At 33.8% G+C, this 19,930-nt stretch overlaps 1 protein-coding gene and 1 non-coding gene across 2 annotated transcripts; both read left to right on the forward strand.

The window, feature by feature from the left end:
* The first annotated feature begins 5,614 nt into the window (after nucleotides 1-5,614).
* LOC105783269 (bifunctional aspartate aminotransferase and glutamate/aspartate-prephenate aminotransferase) lies at nucleotides 5,615-11,121 on the forward strand. Its single transcript, XM_012608621.2, has 10 exons — nucleotides 5,615-5,934; nucleotides 6,719-6,956; nucleotides 7,097-7,190; nucleotides 7,331-7,434; nucleotides 8,550-8,798; nucleotides 8,879-8,992; nucleotides 9,124-9,207; nucleotides 10,161-10,331; nucleotides 10,492-10,605; nucleotides 10,759-11,121. The coding sequence occupies exons 1-10, from the start codon at nucleotides 5,804-5,806 to the stop codon at nucleotides 10,897-10,899; spliced, it is 1,440 nt and encodes a 479-aa protein (XP_012464075.1). The 5' UTR covers nucleotides 5,615-5,803; the 3' UTR covers nucleotides 10,900-11,121.
* A 493-nt stretch (nucleotides 11,122-11,614) lies between these two features.
* Nucleotides 11,615-11,687, forward strand: TRNAA-AGC (transfer RNA alanine (anticodon AGC)). Its single transcript has one exon. It is a non-coding gene; the product is annotated as a tRNA-Ala (tRNA).
* The last annotated feature ends 8,243 nt before the right edge of the window (nucleotides 11,688-19,930 follow it).

Here is a 19,930-nt window from a genome sequence, read left to right on the forward strand (position 1 = left end):
TCCTGTAACACCCCTTACCCGAGACCATGGCCGGAGTCGAGCATGAGGCGTTACTTGACTTAACTTAAAAGTTCGGGGCATAAAAATTTACTTTCAAATTTAATTTCATCATTCATAATAAAGCTGTCCTCCTGTACAGCAGTCACTAAAATAATTATAATTCAAGCTACGAAACTCGAAATTTAGATCCGTAAATTTTCCATAAAACTAGACTCATATATCTATTCACCATAAATTTTTCAGAATTTTGCTTTAGCCAATTAGTACAGTTTATTAGTTGAAGTATCCCTGTTTCACTAATCGACTATCCTAACCACTCATCACTAAAATTTAATTATCTCTTATTAAAGGCTTCATATGGTGATTAAACTTATTTCTACTGAAAATATACTCATTAAGGAGTCTATACATATAAATTATAACTCAAAATTCCTTCTGTACAATTTTTATGAATTTCTAAAGTCAGAACAGGGACTTCAAAACATTCTTGCCCTGTTTCACTAAAATTCAAATATCTAAAAGTATATAATTCTTTTGCTTACTCCACTTCTTTCCTATGAAAGTAGACTCTTTCAGCTTTAATTTCATATCTCACTCAACTTCTAATTCTATTTCCACTATTTTGGTGATTTTTAAAAGTTACATCAATGCTGCTGTCCAAGAACTGCTCCATTGCAATTTTAAAAAATTCAATATAACCCTTTATAATTGTCTAACCTTCCCAAATTTCAAATCACAACCAATTCCAGTATTTCATCTACTTCATTTAAATACTAATGAAGTTCAACCAATCAACCATTTCAAACTAAAAACATGTATATATTTCGATATCTAACGCAACCATAACATTCAAATTTACTTTTTACTTCAATTCCCTATACATGCCATATAAATCCAAAAAGTTGCTTAACATAAACTACCGGAGTATATCTGGGTAGTGTGATTCTTGATGTAGATCCGATCCTCCGAATGTATAAATACGTTAATCTACAAAAACAATAAACACACACATGTAAGCTTATAGAAAAGCTTAGTAAGTTCATAGGCATAAACACATAAATCTTACCAAACACTTGTACACTTATACAATATACACCATTACTAAATTTACCTGTCAACCACAATCTTTGGTGAGTTCCTTGGTATAAACTCACTACTACTTATTCTTTTACCATAATTCCTTTGGGCCCATTTGTCACTTACCATCCTTGATCAAAATTAAGGAACGGTTATGGAAATTTGAGTACTTCACTTTCACTTTGCCATATGACCTCTTATCACTTGTCCTTGATCAGATAAGTGTAGCTAGGCTACCACTTATCACTTTACCACTTGATCAGATAAGTGTAGCTGAAGCTACCACATATCACTTTATCACTTGATCAGATAAGTGTAGCCACTTATCACTTTGTTTCTTAATCAGATAAGTGTAACCACTTATCACTTTGTTTCTTGATCAGATAAGTGTAACCACTTATCACTTTGTTTCTTGATCAGATAAGTGTAGCTAAAACTACCACTTATCACTTTGTCACTTGATCAGAAGTACTCAAATCCGACGTTCCACTTAATTTGATCATTTATTCGATTTTCACATTTTATTTTATTCTCATTTCAACAATAAATACATTTCACCATACATTGTATAATTCATGAAATTAACATTTAATCATTAAATTTCAGCCATATGAACTTACTCGGATCGATTTGCGAATTTGTAAAAGTTCGGGACTAATCGGCTACTTTTTCTTTTCCTCGACTTGTTTCGTGTTCTCGATCTAAAATGCAAATTTATTCATTCATCAGCATTTAATTCAATTCTAATTCATTTCACAATTTATGCCCTTTAATTTTCGAAGTTACACTTTTACCCCAAACTTTACAGTTTTTACAATTTGATCCCTACTCAATTAACCCTCAATTGATCTAATTTTTCTCAATTAACACCTTTTCCAACTATTTTAGACTACTACATAGCCTTTCATACTCAAAACCGCAACACCAAACCTTAATTCCCAACTTTTTCACAATTAGGTCCCTAAAATCAATTTCTATCAAAATTACTTAATAAAATCATCATATAACAAAATTAAAGCTTCAATTTCATGTTTATTCATCATAAAATCCAACACTAATCAATGGTAACTTTCAAAATCAGCCATGGAATCAAAAACTAATGAAATAATTAGTTGGACCTAATTGTAAAAGTATCAAAATCACAAAATTAGAAGAAATAATCAAGAATTAAACTTACATGATTCAAAAATATGAAAAACCAGCTTATTCCAGACCTCCTATGGCGTTTTGCTGATAAATTGTGAAGAGATCTCTAGATTTTTCACTTTTGTCTTTGTTTTAAATGTTTAATTTGTTAAGTTTCCAATTTTGCCCTGTTTCTCCTTACATTCTGCTGATTTTCTTACCCAACCGTCCAGCCCATATAATTTGGGCCTAATAGCCTTTTAAATCCCTCCACTTTAGTCACTTAAGCTATTTAATCACAATTTAACAAATTTTACACTATTCCCAATTTAGTCCTTTTAGTTAATTAACTATCCAAACGTTAAAATTTTCTAACTGAAACTTTAATACCAACTCAATGACACTCTATAAATATTTCTAAAAATATTTATGGCTCGGTTTAAAATCTTGAGGTCTCGATACCTCTTTTTTATTTTAATTATTTTAATATTTATTCCTAGTACACTATTCACTATTTCAAAAATTTTCCTAACTTCACATTTAACTTATACTTACTAAATTTATAATATTTTCTACTCGTTTGTCAGATTTAGTGATCTCGAATCACCATTCCGACACCACTAAAAATTCAGGCTATTACAAATCCACTATCTCTTTTTAGGAATTTAGGGTGCACCTGTTGCTCGAGAAGAAGGATTGAGTTCAATATTTGAAAAAGTGCATTCTATGTTTGTTATTTTATTTTAAGGAGATTGAAATAAAATACTTTGAGAACAATGAATAAGAGTTTGAAATGATTAGTTATTTCTTAAAACATACATTAGTGCTAGAGAAATAGACCTAATTATGGGTCAAGTCGCGTTGATGTAAAATTTTAGGCACGTTTTTTAAGTTTGGGTTTGGCTTGGTCTGGAAAATGGGTTCAAAAGTCTATTCATGTTTGACCTAGAATAAAAATGCTAAACTGGAGCTCGACTCGACCCGCTTGTATTGATTTTTTTATATAAAAATAAATTTAAAAAATATAATACATAAAATACACTAAAAACATTAAAATAAATGTTTCCCAACAAATTGAAAATATATTAAAAAAGCCTTTATATTTAAACAATACTAAGATAATTGCAACTTAATAAGTAAATGTTTCTAAAATAGTTACAAAATTAACAATCAAACAAGAGAGTTATACAATATCCAAACAATAAATACAAAATAATAGCAATATAATAGTAAATGACAATAAAACAGTAAAAAAAAAGTTTAGACTGATTTAGGCTAAATTGGGCTTGGGCTTGGGCCAAAAAATCTTACATGTGGCCTAGCCCATTTAAAAAATAAACTTTATTTTTTCGTCCAAACCTAATTTTTGACTGTATAATTTTTTTAAACTCTCTCACTTTTAGATGAATCTTTAAACTTGAACAGATTACTTCCTCCATGATCGGGCATATAGAGAATCTGATAATTAGAATAAAAACTAGTGCCATGTGTGAAGGAGAATGATTGGATTTCATGGAAAAAAACTGTTGAGTTTTTCAAAGAAATCATTAATTATTTGAAATATTTTTTCTAAAGTCTTAAAAATAAACAATGAAATGGTTAATATATTACTATTACTTATAATTTCACTTTAAATAATGTCTATCCAAATTATTAATTAATTAATTCTTAGTATAAAAACTAAAAATATTAATATAAGTATATTTTGGGATAATTCAAGATTTACTCTTATACTTTAACAAAATTGCCAATGTGGCACATGTATTTTCAGTTTGTTTGATTCAATATCTCTATCCAACTTTTGGTACTCCGATCTAGTGGTGTTAAATTCCGACACATGTTAACACATGGACCTGAAAGAGTGTCATGTAGACTAGAGGTAAAGAGCTAAACAGTTCATAATATTTCCCCTTTTCTTTTTTTGTTTATAAGTATTCAGAATAACTTCAAAATTTATAAAAAAAATTCAAACATTTATTATGCCCATTTTTTTATATTTTACAACAAATCAAGATTAATTTATCTAAGCATTTATTATCTGTAACAAAAGAAAAATCTTACTTTACAAGTCTGATTATGACAAGTGATTAATAATTAATTTTAACTCAAATAATGAGTACGTAATTTGCCTTAATATATGTCAAGAGTTTCACCTCAGCATTAAAAATTTAGAATAATGTAACAAAATTAAACAACTCAAACTTATACGAAAAATACATATTAGATATAAGAAACTTAAGATTGTACAATGATACAGAAACAAACAAACCCTAACAAGAAAATGTTTGTGAGGAGGAAAATGACAATGTAAAAGACTTGCTAGTAATAAATTGCTAGGCCGCTTTTTTGTTATCTTTTGGAGTCATTTTTCACATGTTATTTGATGACTTCTTTTGTCCAAGTGAATGACTTCTAATGGAAAAAATCTAAGAAAGTTTCATTGTAGAAATTTCAACTCCAAACTCCAAATATGTTAGGAGATATGACCTAAATGCGAAAATGCATCAAAATTGTCCATCAATGTAAAACTTGCAACTTTCTCTTTACTTTTGGATTTTTTTTTTGGTAATGTATTTCAACATTGATATTCCAGTTTTGAATAGATTTTCAAATTTTCCTTTCTCTTTGAAGCTCGGGAAATGATGGAAACACGAAAAAGTGTTTCGACCGGAAGTTCTGAATATGTCTAAATTACAAAATTCTTCAAGCATTTGACTATATGCATTTAAATAGAGAGAGACCAAGAGCAGTTTGATTCAATAAAAATTTTCGATTGAGCATGAAAGTAGGGGTAAAGATGTAAAATCAATATTCCACTCTACACTTTACCTCTTCGCACCGCAACGAGAGTGGCGGTGGAATAGTAAAACAAACCACCACTTTCCCACAAAGAGCCAATCTCACTCCTCTGCCAACGTTTGCTTCTTTCCCTTCTCTCAATATCTTACCTCCGGTCCTCTACTTCCTGCAGAAAACTCATTGCTTTGCATTGCAAATCGACGATCAGAAATCCAAGTACGCCATATCCTGAATTCTGGTATCCCGACATTTTGTATTTTATTTTCACATATCCACTATTTTTATCTATGTTATCCCGTATATTCAAGATCTGGTATTTATGAACTCAACTTTTAGCTCAATCACCCAAAAACTTATATCATACTGTTCTTTCAACTCAATCAAGTAATAAAATTGAAACAAGTGACTCGTTCATATGATTATATTTTTGATATAATAAAATAATATTTATTGAGTTGGTTTCACGGTTTAAATTTACGAAAATATTTTTAAATTAAAATAATTATTCAAGTGTATTTTAATTTATTATTATTTTTTAAAATAATTAAAAAATTTGCAAAGTTTGATTGTATTTGTCCTGGTGATAAAATCTCTAGTCAACTCCTCCATTTTCCTTTTCTTCCTAGTCCCACTACCAACCCCCCTCTCCACCAACCTCTCTCCATCTTCATTTTCCCCAACAACCCCTTTGCATCTTCTTTTTTGTTGTTTATATTAAGCTTTGGGTTCGCTTTTGTTTATTTGGATGAGAAACAACAGCTTCCATCTCTTGACCAGAATCTTCTCTTGAATCTTCATCCAAATGGCAATTTCTCTTCATAATTCAACAAACATTTCCCGTGTTGGCTTCGCTTCCCCATTTTTGGGATCAAATTCCGCCTCCAAGGTCTCTATTTCCGTTTCTTTGCCTTCTTTTTCAAATCTCTCCTTCAAGTAAGTTCTTTCCTGCTCCTCGTTTCTTATTTGATTCGTAGTGGAAAAATTTTGGGTTGTGGTTGCATTTAACCAATCGTATCTTCTGTGTATTCAGTTCATTGGAGCAATACCATACATTTGTTTCTGGGTCATCAGTTGTGTCATTTAAATTTGTTAGCTTTCATACTAGAATTTGTCATTCCAATTTTTACTCTTTTTCCACAAAGATTAAGTCTTTGTGAAATAGATAGCCTTAGTTTTGAATTTATGAAGATCTCATGTCTATTTCTACTTAGATTTGTTTCGAGATTTTTAGTACATGCAGTTGCTATGTCAAAATCCTTTGCGTCAATATGTTCAAATATCGGTCAATTGTTTTGAGTTGCAGCTGGTAATTAATATAATATTTATTCTGTACAAGATGATTGTGTAGACTGAAGATCTTTTCAGCAGTTAAAAGGGTATCTTGGCAATAAGTAAGGACAAATTGCTGTGGGGGTAATTTTGTATAGTAGTGTGCTTTTACGAGTCTAAAGAGAAGTGTCCTTACTTTTAGTTTGCCTCATTCCTTAAGCTGATTCATTGAAGTTGTACAACTATTTTAAATTAAGAAACTTCCGTTAGTGACACTATTGCAACCAATTCTATCTATCAATTTAAAGATTAAAAAAAAGTTAAACATGTTGTGCAAGCATTTGTTAATTTGTGTGAAAATTACAGAAAAGTATTATCTCCCAAAGGGAGAAGGAGCACCAGTTATATTAGAGAGTTTCATTGTCTAGTTGTATGTGCTTCTTGGCAGATCTGTTGAGACTTCAAGTCAACAGTTATATAGAATAAATGCAATGTCGAAGGCAGAGAGTAGCAGCTCTGACCAAGTGAAAGTTGACATCTCTTTGAGCCCCAGAGTTAACTCTGTGAAGCCTTCAAAGACAGTGGCTATAACTGATCATGCAACTGCTCTTGCACAAGCTGGTGTCCCTGTTATTCGATTGGCTGCTGGAGAGCCTGATTTTGATACACCAGCCATTATAGCTGAGGTGCTTTTCTTTTTCTTGTGCATTTTGGGTCTTTCTTGTTATTTTCTCTTTTTAAGTTTTGACCTCTTTTAGTTTAGAGTCTCTTCTTCCAGTAATTAGTATTTTAATTTATTGTACTTCTGTTGTTTCTGGAAAGTAAGGCTGGGATAAATGCTATTCGTGAAGGTTACACAAGGTACAGTCCTAACGCAGGTACTTTGGAACTTCGTACGGCAATCTGTCATAAGCTAAAAGGTAAGTGTATATGTTATGCAAGTGCTTTTTTGATTTAGAACTGTAAACTTGATGCGTGTTTACCTTTGGATTAGGATGAGGCATGGTTTCTCATGTTTTTTTCTTGTTCTTTTCATGTATGTTCTTTTAATTTGTTGAAGAGGAGAATGGTATCTCTTATACACCTGATCAAATTGTGGTCAGTAATGGTGCTAAACAGAGTATCCTTCAAGCAGTTCTTGCAGTTTGTTCTCCTGGGGATGAGGTAAAGTTTTTCTATTTGGCAATCTTTACCATAGAATGTACTGGAAATATGCTTTAAGAAATCCTCCCCAACCTCTTTTGACCTAGTTGTGAAATTACTATTGTAGATTTATTTCTCTTTTAACCCAATGCTGAACCATGTTTACTTATCTTGCTTTCTTTCTTTCTTTCTATATTCAAATCACAAAAGTTCATAGAACTGGGGACTTTCTAGTGATGACATAGTCACCTTTGAATTGAGTGAATATTCTTGGTATCTATAATCCTTTCCAATGATTCATTGTTCCATCAACAAGAATAAAACGTGGACACAAATACTATGCCTGATCTTTTTTGTCCTACTGTTGGGTATTTGTTGAGTAAGACAGTTGATATTAGTCGTGTTTTGGAACATGAATAGGAATAAAGCATTTAAATTTCATTTGTTAGGATAATTGCGCTAACAATTACAATATGTAAGAAAATGTTACATTCAAAAACCATTGTTTCTGAGAGGTGAGTTTGAAAACCCTACTCTCATCTAAGAATATCAAAGGTGTCTTCTACTGTATAACTTATTTACTTTTTCATATATTGAATGCATCCATCTGTAATTTTCAGAATAATCAAATTCAAATACCCCATGAAGTTCATGTTTCGAAACTCATCCATTGTTAAATTTACAGTTTTCTTTCACAAGAATGTATGGTTGTTTTTGATGATCTGATCATTAATTAGTCATAGACCAAATTTCTTAATTGATTATGCTATCAATGTTTCAGTCACAACGTACATATTTAACTTAAAGTTGCTGGGTTACAAATTTAGCCAATCAGAAATACCATATGGATTTGAAATGCTCAGCATAAAATAGATCAAATATTAGTTAGCTTTGTCAAGAAAGTGGGGATAGAAAGCCAAATGAACTAAAATAACCTCTATACATAAGAAAATGATATAAAATTTGTAAATATTATAATATTTGCCTGCATGCTAGAATGGTTATTTCCTGTTCATGGTGTTAGATATTTCTTCCAATGTATGTCTGCTAGTAACCTTAATTAGGACTCAGAATTATGCTTCTAACAAGTAGAGTAATAAGAGGTGACTTGATTATGAGCACTTAATTTATTTCAGGTTATAATTCCTGCTCCATATTGGGTGAGTTACCCAGAAATGGCGAGGCTGGCTGATGCAACACCTGTTATTCTTCCAACACTCATTTCTGACAATTTTCTATTGGACCCAGAGCTCCTTGAGTCTAATATCACTGAAAAATCAAGATTGTTGATTCTATGCTCCCCATCAAATCCAACTGGATCTGTTTACCCTAAGAAACTGCTTGAAAAAATTGCAGAAATTGTAGCAAAGCATCCCAGGCTTCTGGTACTATTAAATAGCCTGAAATCTCAGACCTGCTATGTGGATACTCAATCACTGAGCATTTTTGTAATTGGCTTATTCAGGTGCTATCTGATGAAATATACGAACATATAATTTATGCTCCCGCAGCTCACACAAGCTTTGCATCATTGCCAGGCATGTGGGAGCGGACTTTAACAGTCAATGGCTTTTCCAAGGTAACTCAATTGCATTTAAATGTTGGTTAAGTATTCCTTTTACTTAATTGATGAATTTTCCATGCTTAGCTTTGGTGTAGTTCCTTTAGTGGTCATTTTGAGGATTGACATTTTGAAGATGAAATATGTAGGCTTTTGCAATGACTGGATGGCGACTTGGATATATTGCTGGACCTAAGAACTTTATTGCAGCATGTAATAAAATTCAGAGTCAGGTAGGTTGCATCATACTCATCATTTTTATTTTTGACAGAGCAAACTACATCCTTCGTGCATTAGTGCAGTAATGCAATTGCCTTTGCCTGTAATAAACACTGGGAAGAACTTTATTGGAGATCAAGTGGATTTTGTTTCCAGTCTGAATGTCTGATATAGAAAATGACCAGAATTTTGGCACTTTTTCTTGGATTGGCTGTGTGGTATATTGGGGACTGCAGATGCAGCCACTACTTATCTCTGACTTATACTGGTCAATTATCTGAATGTGCTTGCATTAATGTTATTTTATTGGGGCTTATGTTTACTCATACTTGACAAGTTAGAGGCATTGTATTTTGCTTGAGGGTTGATGCTGCCATCAGCTGAGCTTGCATGTTATTGTGATCGTTGAAGTCAATAAAATACTGAACCATCTGTTGACCAAATGTTAGCAAAGTATTTTCATGTTTTGACATAAAATTTTGAGCCCTAAGACAACGAATGAAGATAACATTTGAGCCAAATTAGAATGTGAGGTTGGGTTCGACATGTCTTGGGAATAAGATTATTGGACTGTGCTTGAAAGGCTAAAGTTGCCTGTCTTTGGAGAAAATCAGAACTTATTAACTAACATAATGACCACGTTTTGCTTATCCTGGTTTGCAAGTGTTAAGGGAAGAATGATGATGCTGAGTAAGCTTGAGTTGACTGTGCTAGATAGGCACATCTAAACATCTGTATATGTCCAACCAATTGAAATTGATATATTAAGAACAGTTCAGATTACTGATCTCATGCAGTATAAGGCAATGGAAAACCAATATGTCAATTAGTGCCAATAGGTTGATATATCTATTAGTGTACTTATGTATGTTATGCATATCAAAGCATTATTGTATTAGTTTGTGTAATTTCAGTACTTTAATCGATATGTTGAAAACAAAACCATAATTTGGTTTATGTTTTTCAGTCGACTTCAGGAGCTAGTAGTATAGCACAAAAAGCAGGAGTTGCTGCATTAGGCTTGGGTTATGCTGGTGGGGAAGTAGTTTCCACCATGGTGAAAGCCTTCAGGGAACGTCGAGATTTCTTGGTTAAAAGCTTTGGAGAATTGGAAGGTGTTAAGATATCTGAACCTCAGGTAAGCTAATTGACGCAAAATCTCTTATTGGGCAAACCCTACTTATTAACCCCCCCAAAACAAGTCGTTTATGTGCTTCCCATTTTCTTCAATGCTTCAATGTTTTAGCTCTTCAAGTTCAACTAACATGCTTCTTACTTGCACTACTTCTGGTTTGCAGGGAGCTTTCTATCTATTCATTGATTTCAGTTCTTATTACGGAATAGAAGTTGAAGGTTTTGGTAAAATTGAAAATTCAGAATCACTCTGTCGATACCTCCTGGACAAGGGTCAGGTATGCTTCATTGAATACTGTTTCAGGGCACTTCTTTTTAAATTAATTAAAAATTGCTACGCCTGGTTTTGTCAATATTATAGGGAGTGGCTGAATATTGTTTTTAATATTAAAGATGATCAAACATCAAAGAGTGGTTGTAATGATTGACAGGTTGCACTAGTCCCTGGAGATGCATTCGGGGACGATAGCTGCATTCGGATATCATATGCAGCATCCCTCACTACCTTACAAGCTTCTTTTGAGAGAATTAAGAAAGCACTCATCTCCCTCAGGCCTGCTGTTCCTGTTTAACACACATGAATTCTATCATTCAGCATGTTGTACTTTATTTAGTGATTTGAATTTTTTTTTTTTGCTTACCGTTCGAATCTTACAGAGATTTTAACATGCTCTTAATGCATTGTTTTTAATCCGAGAATTATTGTACTAGGATTGTGGGGAGAAAATTCCTAGTTGAAAGATTGTTCGAAAGGCCCTTTTGATCAATGTTAAAAAGTGCGAAGAGTTGGAAAACTGGTGGTTTGTATCTCTATGTGTTTGTGAATGGACTGCCATTTCACATGGTATATGCTTCATGCCTTGATTTGTTTGTTGCTTCAATTTAAGCTCTCTCAACTACTTTTGAAGCCATAAATAATGAAACAGTATAGTAAATCAATTCATTAAAGAACCATGATTTCCTTTTCTCTTGTTAACATGTTTATAAGTTTCTAGGTATGGGAAATACAAAGGTATCCATTGCCGAAAAGGAGAGGGAGAGGGAATAATCTCAAAGTTCCAAGGGATATCAAAACTTGAAACTTGATAGTTGTTATTCTATATGTGATGTAATGTAAATTATTATGAAACACAGATGAGACATTGAAGCTAGTTACAAAAATTGATACTCGAAAAAAGAATTTAAAGCGATATTATAAAAGAATGAGTCGAGTGATGTTGTTATACGACATGTCGTCTTAACTTGATATAATGATCTAAAATCCCTTAATTTCTATATGTCAACAAGGGGGATGTAGCTCAGATGGTAGAGCGCTCGCTTAGCATGCGAGAGGTACGGGGATCGATACCCCGCATCTCCAACTGTGTTACAATTTTTATTTTAATACGTTATTCATTTTCTTTAATTCCCTTCCTATATAATCGTGTATGAAAATTTTAATAAATTACTAGCATTAGGTCCCCCGTACGCTAGCTGGGGTTTCTAAATTTTTAAATAAATTTTAATTAATTAATATAAAATTAAAATTTATTAAATAATAATTTATTTAAAAGCTTAATTTTTTAAATGTAGTAATAATATTAATACACTTTATTAATTATGAAATTAAAATCTATCATGATTATTAAGATATTTCTCGCTTTCTGTTTTGGTCACCCAATTTTAAAAATTTCAATTTAGGCACTAACATATGAATTTGTTCTTGTTTTCGGAGATCGTTAAATTTTCTAAATGATAAATAATACATTTAGTCCTCAATACGTACATATTCTATCAATTTGATCCCAATTTTAAATAATTTAATAAATTTAATCCTTCACATTTATAAATTTATTTCCTTCAAGGTACATAGAATTAGGATCAAATTGATAGAATTTGTAAACGTGAAGGGTTGAATTTATTGAATTATTTAGAATTAAGATCAAATTGATGGAATATGTAAGCATTGAAGACTGAATGTGTATTATACAAGTTAGAAAAATGTTTTTCCGTTTTCAATTTAACGAGGGGTGCCAAAATGGGAACGGATTAGTGCTTAAATTGAAAATTTTAAACGTTGGGTGACCAAAACAGGAATGTGAGCATAATTGAGTTAAACTATTTCTTTGGAGTTGAACTATAAATGAAAGAAATAATTTTCATGTCATTTTTAAACAGTAAATGTTACCTCTATTCCAATTTGGTCCTATTTATTTATTTTTAATAATACACAATTAAACTAATCCATTTTATAGTAAAGGGACTAATTTGATCCAATTTCTATAATAAATTACTTTGTAGCTACAGTCACCATTTTTTTATAAACTTTCCTAGCAGGTTGGGTAAACAACTATCTTTCATATTCAAATCGATTTGGCCAAACTCAATTATTAGTCTCTCTATTTAGTCCCTATGTTGTAATTAATCATTTTAGTATTTGCAAGTTTCAAAATTTGAAATTCTAATCCTGACCAAACAATAGTTGTTAAATTCATTAAGTTAAATTATAGTGTTTCAAAAATCTTATACAACAAACATATTGTCACATATGCAATGTCATCTTAGCTTGCTATTTTCACATAAAATTCACAACAAAGTCATGTCATATTAGTTAATAGATTTAATGTCTACTGTTTGAGTGGAGACTGGAGACTAAAGTTTCAAATTTCGAAGAGTACAGGGCTAAAAATAATCAAATTGGAGATTAGGGGTTAAATCCAAAACTTATGCATAGTAGAGAATAATAAAAAAAATTTACCTAATGATTTAATTGCTACCGTTTGAGTCTGCATTGAAATTTCAAAATTTGAAAAGTGTAGGGACTAGGGGTGTAAATGAGATATTGGTGTTTACAAGCTACTAGAATTCGACTTGAAAAAAATTTGAACTCGATGCAATAATTATCGAATCGAGCTTGGGCTATCGATTAAGCTAAATTTGAGTTTAATAAAACTTGACCCGAATAGCTCCTGAGCCTTATTAAGCTTTTCATATTTTATATGATTAAATTACGTAATTACCCTTACTATATATATATACCCTAAACTTAATTATCAAGTCGAGCTGAAGTTCAAGTACAAAAATTGATAAACAAGCTTAATTGAGCTCGAGCTTAAGAAGCTTGATTATATCTTAAGCCGAGCTCGAGCTTAGAAATAGATATTCATTCAAACTCGAGTTGAGTATCGAGCTTAATATATTATTCGGGCCAACTCATTTGATTACAACCTTAATAGGAACTAAAATTGGGTAAATTAAAATATATAAATTAAATCCCTAATTTATGGATAATATAGACATTAATACGAAAATTTTGACCAATTGATTTGATCTTCAAATTGATTGCTTCTCTTCTCATGCCTTCGTAAACAGCACGAACAAATTGTACTGAAATTAGCACGTATAAAAACTTTGAACGTGCATGCATGCATGACATAGAATATAATATAATATAATATAATATAATATAATATTTAGATTTAGGTTAGTTTTTAAGTCTTAGAATATATATTTTAGTTATATTTAAAGTGAGTCTTATTTTTAGAATTAAATTTTAATAAATAAAATAAAGTAAATATTAGTTTAATTTACAGTCGTATTTTTTAAAATAAGCAAATATAATTTTACCTCATTTTAATTAAGAAGCAAATAATGACGTAATATTTGGTAAAAATAAAATTTGTTTTACCTCATTCGTATATGGCTTTTGTTCATCTTTTGAGTTTGTTCTTTTTTCGTTCTTCTGCTGTTCTTCGTGCGTGCCTTAGAGGAATTCTGTTGAATCCTCAATTGTTGTGAGTTAGGCTGAGTTAGGCGTTTTTGAGCGAAGGAATTACCTAAGGCTGCACAGATCTCGTGGGAAAAATCTAAGTTCGTGATAGTTGGTATCCAAGCTAGCATTTGAAGGCACCGTTGAAAGATGTCGAAAGAAGTTGCCGAGAATGTTGAGGGAATGGAGACTCGTGAGAGGGTTAGGAAAGCTAGTCGTTCGAGGGACATACTATTGGCTTTGGAGGATCGAGTTGTCACTCTCGAGGAATCCGTGAGAGATATCAATGAGAGGATTGATGATGTCGATGATTTGCAGTCTATGCAGGAGCAGCTCAAAGTGTATGTGTTGGATAATGTTGAAAAGTTGACTGGTAGGGATGATTCTATTGAGGCTATGATGACGGCATTGAAAGATGAGATTGCAGAGCTCAAGGGTGAACTCACAGTCTACAAGGCTGCTTTGGGCAATAGAGGGTTAGCTGTTGTCGCACCTAAGCCCAGTGTGGATGTTCCCAGGCCCAAGGAGTTCAAAGGAACAAGGTCCGCAAGATATGTGGATAATTTTCTGTGGGGAAGCAATACTTTTGTGCCAATGGCATCACGAATGATGCCACTGAAGTAATTATTGCTGCTATGTATCTTACTGACGTTTCTTTGTTATTGTGGCATCATAGGTCCATCGATATGAGACGTGATGAGACCGAAATTGGGACTTGGGGGTTTTAATGTGAGTTCAAAACACATTTTTATCTAGAGTATGCCGATGATGAGACTCGGGCAATGTTGTATCGACTTGCACAACAAGGCACTGTAAGAGAGTATATGTAGGAGTTTACCAAACTCATGCTTCAAATCTCAGTTACGGGTGAGAAAGAGGCACTCTTTTCCTTCATGGATGGGTTAAAACTATGGGCAAAGTAAGAGTTGCAATGCCGAGGAGTCCAAGAGCTTACCAAGGCCATGTTTGTAGCAGAACCGTTTGTCAAATTTGGTGGGAAAGAAGACAAGCCTGAGTCTTTTAATCCCAAATTCAATCTAAAGGGTAATAGTGAGGGAGACAAAGAAAGAGCCACTAGAAACGGCAATGGTAGGAAGCCTTGGGACAAAAAGAAAAGTGGGCCTATAAGTTGCTTCCATTGTGATGGACCACATATGATCAAAGACTATCCAAAGAAGGCCACACTTTCGACTATGGAAGCAAAAGTGGAGTCAGATGTGGAGATTAACAATTTTGGTTCGATACTAGGGGGTTCTAAGACAAGACGAGTCATGGGCTAATGTTTGTACACATCATTGTGGCTGACAGAAAGTTGAATGCGCTTGTCAACATAGGTGCGTCTGATTTGTTCATGTTTGAAGAGGCTGCTTGTAAACTTGGCCTTAAGACCGAGAATGAGTCAGGTCGGGTCAAAACGGTGAACTCAGAAAGTGTTCCAATCAAGGGGGTTGCAAAGAGAGTGGATCTCCAACTTGGCAATTGGACCAGTAAAGTATCTATTAAGGTAATACCAGTTAATGACTATGATTTTGTGGTTGGATTAAGTTTCCTTGATCGGGTTGATGCGTTTATTGTTCCTTCGAGTAATTACATGGTGATTTCGAATTCGAACCATTAATGAATGGTGAGAATAATAAGGAAAAGAAGCTTGGAGGGAAAAACATTATCAACAATTCAATTTGCTAAAGGAGTACGTAGAGAGGAAGTCTCTTATTTAGCCACCTTGAAGATTTAAAAAACTGTCAAGTCCGTTGGTGAGATCCCGAAAGAAGTGGGATGTGATGCTCGCTCAGTTGCCTAAAAGTTTGCCATTCAAGAGGGAGGTGGACCACAAGATCAAGTTAGTGTCTAACATGGTGTCGCCAGTAAGGGCACCTTATCGTATGTCTCTGCCAGAATTAGAAGAGTTACGGAAACAATTGAATGAGCTTTTAGATGCGAGATTGATTAGGCCATCTAAATTTCCATATGGTACGCCAATGTTGTTTCAAAAGAAACATGATGGGTCATTGAGAATTTGCATCGATTATCGGGCTTTAAAAAAGATCACTATGAAGAACATGTACCTTATTCCTCTTATTACAGATCTGTTGGATCAACTTGGTAGTACGAGATGGTTTACCAAGTTGGATTTGAGATCGGGGTACCATCAAGTTCGGATAGTCGAGGGGAATGAACCAAAGACAGCTTGTGTGACGTGGTATGGCTCGTATAAATTTCTTTTGATGCCCTTTGGACTCACAAATGGCCCAACTACATTCTGCACCCTAATGAATAAGGTACTTCAACCTTTCCTTGATTGTTTCGTGGTTGTTTACCTTGATGATATTATGGTGTATAGTAAGTCTCCCGAATAGCATGTGAGACACTTAAGGGAGGTGTTCCAAACTTTGAGGGAAAATGAGCTGCTCGTCAAAGAGGAGAAGTGCTCGTTTGCCCAACAAGAAGTGTCATTTCTAGGCCACGTTGTGGGAGGTGGCAAGATCCAAATGGATGAAAGCAAGATTTAGGCTATTGTTGAGTGGGAGCCTACAACCAAGATGACGGAGTTGAGAGCTTTTCTTAGGTTGGTGAATTACTATCAACGCTTTATCGAATGCTACTCTAGAATTACTACACCCTTAATGGACATGTTGAAAAAGTGAAAGGTATGAGATTAGAATCTGTAATATGAGAGTGCCTTTAATCATTTGAAGCAAGCGATGACGAGGAAGCCCGTATTTACTTTGTCGGATTATTCGAAGCCTTATGAGGTACGCACATATGCATCAGATTATGCCATTAGGGGAGTACCGATGCAAGATGGATATCTAATTACTTTCGAGAGTCGAAAGCTTAATGAGACGGAGCAGAGGTACACGATCCAAGAAAATGAGATGACCGCTGTGGTGCACTTCTTGCGCACATAGAGACATTATTTACTGGGTTCCAGGTTCGTGGTCCTTACCGATAATGTTGCCAATAGTTATTTTCTAACTCAGAAGAATGTGTCTCCCAAACAGGCTCGTTGGCAGGTTTTTCTAGCTGAGTTTGATTTCAAAATGGAGTATAAGTTACGGAGTGCCAACATTGTGGCTGATGTATTTAGTCGAAAGATAGAGTTTGCAGCAATCAGCCAACCCGATGGTTCCTTATTGGAACGCATTCGAGAGGGATTGGCCTATGATCCCATAACCAAAAATTTGATTGAGCTTGCCAAGAAGGGAAAAACGAGAAGATTTTGGCTTGATAGGGAGCTACTATACAGTCATGGGCACCGTCTCTATGTGCCCCATTATGGGAAATTGCGTAAGAAAGTATTGAAAGAGTGTCATGACTTGAGATGGGCGGGCCATCCAGGGATACACCGTACATTGGCCTTTTTGGAGGATCGTTACTATTGACCTTACATGGGTGATGATGTGGAGACATGTGAAAATTTGTCTAGTATGCCAATAATGCAAAGTCGAGTTAAAGGCTCTAGCCGATTTGCTACAACCCTTGCCCATTTCGAAAAGACCATGGGAGAGTGTATCCATGATTTTATTATTGGCTTGCCTAATTTTGATAGGTTTACAAGTATTCTTGTTGTGGCGGATAGGTTTTCTCAAAGAGTGCTCTACTGATGAGGCAGTTCGTTTATTCATTAGACACATGGTGAAATATTGGGGAGTGCCACTGTCTATTATTAGTGATCGAGATGGGTGATTCATGGGCTGGTTCTGGACGGAGTTGTTCAAGTCAATGGGCTCAGGCTTGAACTTTTCCATGAGCATGCATCTGCAAATAGATGGGAAAACTGAACGAGTGAATGCATTGTTAGAAATATATCTTCGGCACTATGTGAGTGCCACACAAAAAGGATTGGCCAAAGTTGCTGGATATGGCCCAATTTTCATACAACTTGCAGCGAAGTGGCGCCACGAATCAAAGTCCGTTCGAGATAGTGACGGGCCAACAGCCACTCACACTCAGCCCTATTGTGATCTGTTATACAGGACCAAATCCGATAGCTTATCGATTTGTGAAGGTTTGGCAAGAGAATAATGACTTGGCTAGAGCTTGTTTACACAAGGCAAGTAAGCGCAACAAGCAGTGAGCCGATCAGAACTGAAGGGATGTGTAATTTCAAGTGGGTGACTCAGTCTTTGCCAAACTATACTTGATTTTGAGATATACGGGTTTGCACAAGGGGCTTGTGTGAAGGTATGAGGGGCCGTTTAGATTTGTGAACAGAGTAGGCAAGGTGGCCTACAAGCTTGAGTTACCAGCAAAGCTCGAAGTCCACCCAGTGTTTCATGTAAGCATGCTTAAGCCATTCCACGAGGATCAAGAGGACCCGAATAGAGGCAAGCCCGAACGAGCACCAATGGGGGTAAAAGTCTCTTATGATCGTGAAGTTGAAAACATTGAGGTATATCGTGTGATTAGATGAAAGGACCATCGGCCATGGCATGCATACTTAGTTCGATGGAAAGGACTTCCCGACAGCGAAGCAAGTTAGAAACCTGCCGATGCATTATGGCAGTTTCAAGGAAAGATAGACCAATTTCATGAGAAGGACGTGACGAGGGCATTGTTAGAACAAGTGAGGGAGAATGTCATGGGTTGTCTATGGGAGCTTGCAACCATTTCATTACATTTCAAAGTTGACTCTTATTTTTGTGCTTAGACTATGTTTAACCAAGAGAAAAGAAACTAAGAGATTTTTTTTTACATGTTATTTTAATTAATTCATTCAAAAGTTTTTTTTTGATATATTCATGCAATAATTTTTTAAAAGATTATATTTATAACTTTAAATTTTAAATCTCACCGTAATGTAAAAGTATTATAGTGACTGCTATATTAGGAGTCAGATTGCATTTTACCTAAAAAATAGGTGAGTTAGTCATTGTAAGTTAGATTAAATTAGATCAAAGAGCAAATTGGTCATTATGTTAAAAATTTCATCCATTTCTGCTGTTAAAAATTAGTCTCTATATATTAGCATGAGGTACGCAGTGTGTCACGTGTCAAGTGTCACTTTCTGGTTATTCTGTCAATCACGCTAGTTTTTTATAGTACAAATGAATGGAATTTTTAATAGTCCATTGATTGAAATAATCCATTGAGCACTGAGCAGAGCATAATAATGATATCAATTTCTATAAATAATTTATGTAGTAGTTCTTTGTAGAACAATTTAGGAATATAAAAGATGGTGGGAGAATAGAAAAAAATTTTTGGATGTATTTTCTAGTGTATCATACAAATGAAATTTCACTCTAATTTATAGGAGGTATTGTGTCTCTTCATAGCGACATAACTACCCAAATGGATAGTCACATATTTAGTAATAAACATAATTTTTCAATGGATATCAACTTGAATAATTATGACAATTTGTTATTAATTAAATGACATAACTTTTGATAACAAGAGACATAGCTCAGCATTATGAGTGATAACTCTTGGTTAAGAACCAAGTGACATAAAATTTTTTGGATCACTTATAATTTTTAAATTATAACTATTAGAACATTATAAATATTAAAAATATGTTCCAATAGAAAATCTACAGTGTAAAAATGTTTGTCCTTTTTATACATGTAATAGATTAATAATTGTATTGAACAACGAATAAATAAAGTTAACTCGTAATTCTTTGAATTAAGGTATCTTTCATTTCCATTGGTCTAAGAGATTAATCCTTTTTGGGTTTGTAATTACCTTTTCCAACAACGTCGTCTTTAAAGTTTGAACTCAAGTCTTTCCCCTAAAAATGTAATTTACCATTGCACCAAACACCTATTGGTTAGTTATCTCATAGTTATTCACATGCATATTCATCTATATAGATGAAAAATATAGTTAAAAATAATTTTTTTGAATGT

This window comes from Gossypium raimondii, chromosome 13 (genome assembly GCF_025698545.1).
Source record: "Gossypium raimondii isolate GPD5lz chromosome 13, ASM2569854v1, whole genome shotgun sequence".
In the NCBI taxonomy this organism is placed as follows: Eukaryota; Viridiplantae; Streptophyta; class Magnoliopsida; order Malvales; family Malvaceae; genus Gossypium; species Gossypium raimondii.

Coding starts and splice junctions, on each gene's coding strand:
- LOC105783269 (XM_012608621.2), top strand. CDS start 5,804: ATGGCAATTTCTCTTCATAATTCAACAAACATTTCCCGTGTTGGCTTC. Junction 5,935..6,718: donor TTTTCAAATCTCTCCTTCAA/GTAAGTTCTTTC, acceptor GCTTCTTGGCAG/ATCTGTTGAGACTTCAAGTC. Junction 7,191..7,330: donor AATCTGTCATAAGCTAAAAG/GTAAGTGTATAT, acceptor AATTTGTTGAAG/AGGAGAATGGTATCTCTTAT.